The following is a 9,607-nucleotide window of genomic DNA, read 5'->3' as shown; positions in this document are numbered from 1 at the left end:
ACACTGCCCTATACAATCCACTATTAGCAGTGAGTACAACAGCAAAAAATTATTGTACAATTTATACATACTAAAATATTTTCTTTCTCTAGAGATAATGCAGAACAAAACCTAATCATTGTAAGAATTTGCGACATCTCAAATTACAGTAGGGAAAAATCAAACCAGGGTGTATACTGAGCCCAAAACAAAGGTTCCTGGTCATTAGGCTATTAGATTAGTAAGTGCAAGTGGTAGAATAAAGCATGCTCAAATTTTATGCTTGGGTCTCTGTATATTTATCAAACCTTTAAATTAAACAAGACGAGCTAAAGAAATGCCTTAAGCAGAGCGAGATGGGAATTGTGTCATTTCCTTTACCATTTTTGTTACCCAACTTATACAATGCGCAAAGTGCTAAGCAACACTACAAAAACACATTTACATGAACACTGAAGACCTGGGGAAATGAAATCCAACAATTTTATTTTAATGAGCTGTATTTTCTAAATTTTGTTTTATTTTTTCCTGTTTTCATACAGTATTGAAAACAAAACGCGGCACATTCACATTTTCCCGAGGAACTGTAAAGATGATCTCTACAGGGATAAACGTTGTAAAGCCTGAAGCTCAATCAACTGATGTTGAAAACTCTCAAAGGGAGTAAAGGCTTGATCTGAATGGTCTAAAACATGTACTGTAATTTAATAGAAGAGATGGTCGTCTTAATATTTAATGATTTAAAAGAACTTCCCAGTCCATGCGAAGAGTACAGTCCAATAATAAATCAAGTTTCTGAATGCATTTTATGCTACATATGTGTATACTTTGCGATCCTCAGGTGTTCGTGCCAAATATTCTCTCTCAATGAGTCCTTCGATACGTTTTTTAATAACAACTGGACTTGGTAAGAATCGAGCCTTCAACTGCTGAGTTACCTAAAAGAGAAGGTTAAAAAAAAAACAACACTAATTCCTACCAGAAAATTAAAAAACAAAAACAAAAAACATTTCTATATAAACACACAAAAATTCTTATTTTTGAGTAGAACTGATACGTCATTTTAAGACTCAGCTCAAACTTTACTAATTTGATTATGAACATTAAAAATACAGAAAATTAAAAAGGATTCTATTTGAAAATGTAATGTATGGCTAGAACATACCTCCTCACATCAGAATGTGAATGCTAAAGTGGATTAATAGACGAATTAGTTGAAATATACTAGTATGAATTTATACCACCGTACAGTTTAACCCATTTTGAAGCTATAATCTAATGACTTCTGGGTTACTCTCCCAATTCACAGAATTTGGGTAGCATAATGTGTTTAAAGGCACAAACTCGGGACTCAGACTTGCCTGGATTCAAATCCCAGCTCTACGACTTACTAGCTCTGGGCCCTTGGGAAAGTTACTTAACCTCATGAAGTTGTTGTGTATATTAAATGAGTTAACAGATGTGATGCTTTAGAATAATGCCGAGTCCATAGTTAAGTGCTACTGTTGGTATTCTTTTCTCCAACAGCTGTCGGGATTCTAGGTATTGTGACATCGGTAATAATACAACAGGAACTACAGCAGTAGCCGAAATCTGACTATGCACTATGTATCAGTCAGTTTTGTTTATATTTATTTATTTAATGCTCTTAACCCTGCAAAGTAGGTTGTCTCGTTTTACAAATGAGGAAAATAAGCCAGAAAGGAAAAATGATATGAACAAGTAGTAAATAGAGCCAGAAGAGATGAGAATCTACATCCTCCTGCCCCTGAAGCCCATGCTTTTCTCACTAATCCAGTTAGTGATCTTGCAGATCACTCATCTAGCCATAAGCCAGCTTCTCTTTTACTCGTGTTGGATCAGTTCATTTCGAAGGCTGCAATGGATTATTAACTCTTCAAAATCGGAAACGTCAGCACTTCACTCCCCAACTAAAATCCATCATTCTTCTAATATTATCACTCCAGTATCAACAAATTTGTTCTCAACCCACTTGAGACCCTCAATCAATCCTCTGGCCCTTTCTTCTAAGCTATCAATAACTTCTTTGTCTGACCTCACCTCTTTCCTTCATAAAAGATCACCTGAGCTGCACCCCCAACAGTACCTTCAACTCCCTGACTCCTTTGGTTCTGTTCCATAAGCACCTATTCTACATTTACTACATCACCCGAAATCCACTACTCGGTTCTTTGAGTAAAGTTGTCGTTTTTACACCTTTTGTGCAGACCTGGGGTCCACAGGCAAATACAGCCCGCTGCCTGTTGTAATCCCTCCTGGAACACAGCACACTCACTTGTTATCTACGGGTGCTTTCATGCTGCAACTGGCCATTTAAAAAAAGGTTGCCAATCTCTGGTTTAGGCTGATAACACAAATTTACAGCATTCAAGGTCAGCAAGTTCTCAAGCACCATAACCTCACATCCTGTTTTACATAAGAAAAGAGGCCATTTCAGTTTGAAATTCCTCAAACTCCCACAACCTTACATTTATCCATTTATCCATTTGTCCATGCTTGTTTCCATGCTTCATTCCAACCACCCCTGCACCCAGCCCTGGGTTCTCGGGAAAGGTATTTGGTAGCATCCCTGTTAACACATCTACCACCTACCTGTGTTCTCTATACAACCCTCTCACTTTTCTTTTTCTAGACTTGAGTACATCAAGTAACCCCTCATCTCATTTTTCTTCCCTTTTGTTTTTAAGCATCTCTTCTTATCCTTAGAATATAAATATAACTCAATGTCTTCTCATCTAGAAAAACAGTACCCAGAAGCCCTCAACTAAACACTTAATCCTCTAGTATTGCTCTCTGTGCCCTTCCCACGAGCCAACACCTCAAAGGAGAAACCACTCACTTGGTGGTTTCACCTCCATTTACTTCTCAAGGAACTGCCATCAAATGTCTATTCTTACCAGTCCAATGAAAACGGGAAAACTAACCAGTCACCTAATTGCCAACATGTCTTAAAGGTTTACTTGTTTTGGTTTTTTAATGATTTTTAAAATTACTGACTGACCACTCACCTATAATTCTCTTCCTCTGCCATGTGATACGAAGTCAACTTATAAAAAGTGGTATTAGCTGACCCGTGGAACACAGCAGCACACTGCCCCTCCCTTTTCAGTTAAAGAAACCAGCCTCTACCTGGCCAAGCAAGCAAGGGCCTCAGAGTCGTCCTCCACTCCTCCCTCTCATTTCCCACGATCAGTCAATAAATGCTGTCAATTTCACTTCCTATGTGTCTTCATTCAGCTCTCTATCTTCAACCAATACTTTATTCAGCCCTAATCACCTTGTTCCTCACTATTCCAATGGCTTCACAATGGTCTTCCCCTCCTTAGTTTCCTAACTTTTACTCAATAAATAAGCCATTAATTTTTAGAAGTATAGGTAGTTTGTTTTACATCAAAGTACTAAATAGCGGTGAAAAGCTTTTTCTTTATTCTTCATGTGACAATATTCTATTATTATCTTCATTACAAACATATTAGTTCTTAAAGTGTGCACATATTTTGACGCATTGCTATGTTTAACTATCAAGCAAGTACCATGCTTTTAATAATGTGTTATTTGACTACGGTTTTCTAATTTTAAGACTGTATTTTAAATTAGCTGAATACAGTACTTTCCTAAATTTAAATAGTTAAAGTAATTTTGTCTTTTCTACATTAATCCAGTCTGGAAGTGTCCTCACCTCTGCTACTAACACATTGTGCTGCATCTTCTTCCTAGATTTCATTATCCGCACTATAGCAGCTTCTATCTCATGTTTTCTGTCGTCATCTACTTTCTGCCTTGTTTCTTTCCTTTCTGGGTCAGATTCACCTTGTTTGGCAGCAACTAAAAGAGAAATAAAGACATTTACCATGTGATTATGATGTAAATTTCAAAAGTAAGGAAAAATGTTTGTAAGCAAACTTAATATAATTTACTATTATCAAGAGAGAAATCAATGTCAACCTCTGAATATACACCATACATATACTTATTAATTAAACACTCAAAAAGTGCCTAATTCAACGTTTACTTTAATAAATATTTAAATAATTAACAAGCAGTGATATAAAAATTCTTCAATTCTATATTATTCTTTTTAAATATTAGGAGTTTAATTTTACAGAGATAATAAAACCAATTTTATTTTTATAGAATTCAATGACTCCTTTCCTAGAAGAAAAACACTAGCTGGATATATTTAGCAGTAAAATTATCAGTAAATAGTTTTCATTGCTTGTAACTTCCAGAGGTTAACTAGTATTTTACCACCATGACTCCAAGTTAAACCTCACCAAAAGTACCTCAAACAGAAGAAATGTGGGGACTTTAAGAGGAGGAAAGAACAGGTATTGCCAAGATTTAGTTAACTAAATAAAAAATTTAAAGTACCACTAGAATGTCACTTAACTCCGTAACAATTCTTTTGTACCTCTCATCAATTATTCAACAATTTCTTAACATGTATCTTGGTAATTATTAAATGTCATAATCTCAATATGACTAATGCAAACTATATTCCACTCTTTAGAAGTTTTACTGTTATTCCCTATAGTCTTCAAGGCAACTGCTAAAGAAATAAGTATAAAAGTCCCTTTCTCTTATAACTTTGCTCTAATTGAAGCAGCAGAGAAAGATTTTTTTTGTTTATTTGGTCATCAATAGGAGATAGATGTGAAGTTTCTGGAGGGAGAAATTGTAAAATTACAAAGAACCATATGCAACATTGCTGACTTAGGCCTGGGCACAACCAGGAGATAGCAGACTGTACAATTTAGAAGATCATTTTGGTGTGCATATTCATTTAGCTGTTTCTAATTAGAATCCCTTGGTTAAGAATTCTGCTTCAGTATCTTCTCCCAAGTTAATCAATACCTTAATAAAAAAGAGTAAAATTAGAATAAAATGCTCAACTAAAGAAGAAAAATGCTTTTCTTCAAAAATTCAATGTCATAAGGGGAAAAAAAAGATAGAGGCACTGGATTAGATTGAATAGAACTAAAGAAACATTAAAATCAATGTAATGTGGAACCCTTGACTGAATCCTGGATCCAAAAAATAAGATATGAAAGGCATTTTTGAGATAACTGTGGACATGTAAATATGGGTGATATATAGATGTTTGGAATTAATTTTTTGGGGTGTGATACAGTATTACAATTATGTGGTAAAATCTTAATTCTGAGATAGGTATATGCTCAAGTATTTAAGTGGGAAGTGTTATAACGCTGGCAAATTAAGTTAAAATGATGTAGGAAAGGAGGCGGAGTCAAGATGGCGGTGTGGAAAGATGCGGAGTTAGCGTCTCCCCACAACTAGGGCACCTGCCGGCTGCTGGTGGGGGACTCTCATGCCCAAGGAGACGGGAGGAACTGCAAAGTGAACCGGTAGGACACAGGGTGAGTGGGGGGGGGGGGAGGAGAAGTGGAGGCCAGACAGGATCGGCACCCCTGAGGCCGGGTAGGTCAGAAGACACGGGCAGGAGGGACTCACCAGGAAGAGTGGGAAAGGAGCCTGCTGAGTTCCCAGGCCAGTCCCTTGCCCCCCAAAGTCCCCTCCAGGCCACGTAGGTCCTTGGGGGCACAGGAGGGAAGCCCAGGAGATCAGGAGGCGCCCTCCCAGACCAGAGGCGCAGGAGAGGAGAGGAGGGCATTTGCCCCACCACTTGAGCCCAGGAAGCCTGCTGAGCCCCTAGGTGAGGTCCCCTGCCCTCTGAGACCAGGTGTGGGGGGCAAGCCTGGGCTCCTTCTGTTCCTTGAGCCTAAGCTCCACCCCCCACAGCCCCCAGGGCCTTTTCCAGCCCTGTGGGTCCTGAGCATAGGCCCTGCCCACCACCCAAACCTCGCTCTTGCTTAAGCAACCCCTCCACAGCCAAGGCCCCTATCCCTTTTCCTTTTATCTCACCACTGGACCGACAGAGAACCTCAGACCCCAGGGAATATTCATCAGAGTGAGGACCACAGAGGTCCTCAGCTCAGCATGAAGACCCAGCTCTACCCAATAAGCCTACAAACTCCAGTGCTGGAAGCCTCAGGACAAACCAGTAAGGTAGGAACACAATCCCCTCATTAAAAAAAAAAAAAAAAAGAGACAGCAAAAAACATGTCACGGATGAAGGAGTAAGGTAAAAACCTAATGGGCCAAATAAATTAAGAGGAAATAGGCAACCTACCTGAAAAAGAATTCAGAATAATGACAGTAAAGATGATCCAGAATCTCAGAAATAGAATGAAGGTACAGATTGAGAACATACAAGAAATGTTTAACAAAGATCTAGAAGAACTAAAGAACAGAGATGAACATAATAACTGAAATGAAAATTACACTAGAAGGAAACAATTACAGAATAACTGAGGCAGAAGAACAAATCAGTGAGCTGGAAGTCAAAATGGTGGAAGTAACTGCCGAGGAGCAGAATAAAGAAAAAAGAATGAAAAGAATTGAAGACAATCTCGGAGACCTCTGGGACAACACGAAACTCACCAATATTCGAATTAGAGGGGTCCCAGAAGAAGAAAAGAAAAAGAAAGGGTCTGAGAAAATATTTGAAGAGATTATAATTGAAAACTTCCCTAACACGGGAAAGGAAATAGTCACCCAAGTCCAGGAAGCACAGAGTCCCATACAGGATAAACCGGAGGAAAAACACACCAAGACACGTAATCATCAAAGTAAAAAAAATTAAATTCAAAGAAAAACTATTAAAAGCAGCAAGGGAAAAAACAAGAAATGACATACAAAAGAATCCCCATAAGGATATCAGCTGATTTTTCAGTGGAAACTCTGCAGGCCAGAAGGGAGTGGCAGGATACACTTAAAGTGATGAAAGAGAAAAACCTACAACCAAGATTACTCTACCCAGCAAGGAGGTCATTAAGATTCGATGGAGAGGGCTTCCCTGGTGGCACAGTGGTTGGGAGTCCGCCTGCTGATGCAGGGGACGCGGGTTTGTGTCCCAGTCCGGGAGGATCCCACATGCCGTGGAGCGGCTGGGCCTGTGGGCGATGGCCGCTGGGCCTGCGCGTCCGGAGCCTGTGCTCCACAATGGGAGAAGCCACAACAGTGAGAGGCCCGCGTACCACCAAAAAAAAAAAAAGATTCAGTGGAGAAGTCAAAAGCTTTTCAGACAAGCAAAAGCTAAGAGAATTCATCACCACCAAACCAGCTTTACAACAAACGCTCAAGAAACTTTGCTAAGGGGGAAACACAAGAGAAGAAAAAGACCCACAAAGACAAACCCAAACAATTAAGAAAATGGTAATAGGAACATACATATTGATTATTACCTTCAACGTGAATGGATTAAATGCTCCAACCAAAAGACACAGACTTGCTGAATGGATACAAAAACAAGTCTCATATATATGCTGTCTAGAAGAGACCCATTTCAGACCTACGGACACATACAGGCTGAAACTGAAGGGATGGAAAAAAGATATTCCATGCAAATGGAAAGAAAGCTGAAGTAGCAATACTCGTATCAGATAAAATAGACTTTAAAATAAACACTGTTACAAGAGATAAGGAGGGACACTATATAATGATCACAGGATCAATCCAAGAAGAAGATACAACAATTATAAATGTTTAGGCACCAACACAGCAGCACCTCAATACGTAAGGCAAATGCTAACAACCATGAAAGGAGAAACTGACAGAAACACAATAATAGTAGGGGACTTTAACACCCCACTTACATCAATGGACAGATCATCCAAACAGAGAATAAATAAGGAAACACAACCTTTAAATGACACAAGAGACCAGATAGATCTAATTGATATTTATAGAACATTCTACCCAAAAGTGGCAGAATACACTTTCTTCTCAAGTGCACATGGAACACTCTCCAGGATAGATCACATCTTGGGTCACAAATCAAGCCTTGAAAAACTTAAGAATATTGAAATTGTATCAAGCATCTTTTCTGACCACAATGCTATGAGACTAGAAATCAATTACAGGAAAAAACCTGTAAAAAACAAATACATGGAGACTAAACAGTGCTCTACTATACAACCAAGAGATTGAAGAAATCAAAAAGGAGATCAAAAAATACCTAAAACAAATGACAATGAAAACACGACGACCCCAAAACCTATGGGATTCAGCAAAAGCAGTTCTAAGAGGGAAGTTTATAGCAATAGAATCTCACCTCAAGAAACAAGAAAAATCTCAAATGAACAATCTAACCCTACACTTAAAACAACCAGAGAAAGAAGAACAAAGAAAACCTAAAATCAGTAGAAGGAAAGAAATCATAAAGATCAAAGCAGAAATAAATGAAATACAAACAAAGAAAACAACAGCAAAGATCAATAAAAGTAAAAGCTGGTTCATTGAGAAGATAAACAAAATTGATAAACCTTTAGCCAAACTCATCAAAAAAAAAAGGGAGAGGACACAAATCAATAAAATTAGAAATGAAAGAGGAGAAATCACAACTGACACTGCAGAAATACAAAGAATTATAAGAGACTACTACCAACAACTATATGCCAATAAAATGGACAACCACGAAGAAATGGTCAAATTCTTGGAAAGGTACAATTTTCCAAGACTGAACCAGAAAGAATTAGAAAATATAAACAGATGTATCACAAGTAATGAAATTGAAACCATAATTAAAAATCTTCCAACAAACAGAAGTCCAGGACCAGATGGCTTCACAGGCGAATTCTATCAAACATTTAGAGAAGCGCTAACACCCATCCTTCTCAAACTCTTCCAAAAAACTACACAGGGAGAAACACTCCCAAATTTATTCTACAAAGCCACCATCATCCTGATACCAAAACCAGAAAAAGATATCACAAAAAAAGAAAATTATAGACCAATATCACTGATGAACATAGACGGGAAAAACCTCAAGAAAATACTAGCAAACAGAATCGAAAAGCACATTAAAAGGACCATACACCATGATCAATGATTGGGAATTATCCCTGGGAATTATCCCAGGGATGCAAGGATTCTTCAATATATGCAATCTATCAATGTGATACACCACATTAGCAAATTAAGGAATAAGAACCATATGATCATCTCAATAGATGCAGAAAAAGCTTCTGACAAAATTCAACACCCATTTATGATAAAAACTCCAGAAAATGAGCATAGAGGGTACCTACCTCAACATAATCAAGGCCATATATGACAAACCCACAGCAAGCATCATACTCAATCATGAAAAACTGAAAGCATTTCCACTAAGATCAGGAACAAGACAAGGATGTTCACTCTCGCCACTATTATTCAACATAGTTTTGGAAGTCCTAGCCATAGCAATCAGAGAAGAAAAAGAAATAAAAGGAATACAAATTGGAAAAGAAGAAGTAAAACTGTCACTGTTTGCCAATGACATGATATTATATGTAGAAAATCCTAAAGATGCCACCAGAAAACTACTAGAACTAATCAATGAATTTGGTAAGGTGGCAGGATACAAAATTAATGCACAGAAATCTCTGGCATTCCTCTACACCAACAATGAAAAATCAGAAAGAGAAATAAAGGAAACACTCCCATTTGCCACTGCAACAAAAAGAATAAAATACCTAGGAATAAACCTGCCTAAGGAGGCAAAAGACTTGTACTCAGAAAACTATAAAACACTGATGAAAGAAAT

General features: G+C 37.9%; 1 protein-coding gene across 3 annotated transcripts in view; it reads right to left on the bottom strand.

Moving 5' to 3' along the window:
- Nucleotides 1-444: 444 nt before the first annotated feature.
- The window catches only part of CUL3 (cullin 3), a 97,222-nt gene continuing 88,059 nt past the window's right edge, over nucleotides 445-9,607 (bottom strand). For all 3 annotated transcript variants that reach the window (XM_019923535.3, XM_019923536.3, XM_019923537.3), the window contains 2 exons: nucleotides 3,680-3,825; nucleotides 445-917 (listed from right to left, as the gene is read on the bottom strand). In XM_019923535.3, the coding sequence (XP_019779094.1) occupies nucleotides 786-917; nucleotides 3,680-3,825 (278 nt within the window). In that variant the 3' untranslated portion in view covers nucleotides 445-785. The remainder of the gene's footprint in view (nucleotides 918-3,679; nucleotides 3,826-9,607) is intronic.

This window comes from Tursiops truncatus, chromosome 7 (assembly GCF_011762595.2).
Source record: "Tursiops truncatus isolate mTurTru1 chromosome 7, mTurTru1.mat.Y, whole genome shotgun sequence".
Lineage (NCBI taxonomy): Eukaryota > Metazoa > Chordata > Mammalia > Artiodactyla > Delphinidae > Tursiops > Tursiops truncatus.
Note: the sequence above shows the minus strand (reverse complement) of the source record. Positions and strands in the feature narration are given on the sequence as shown.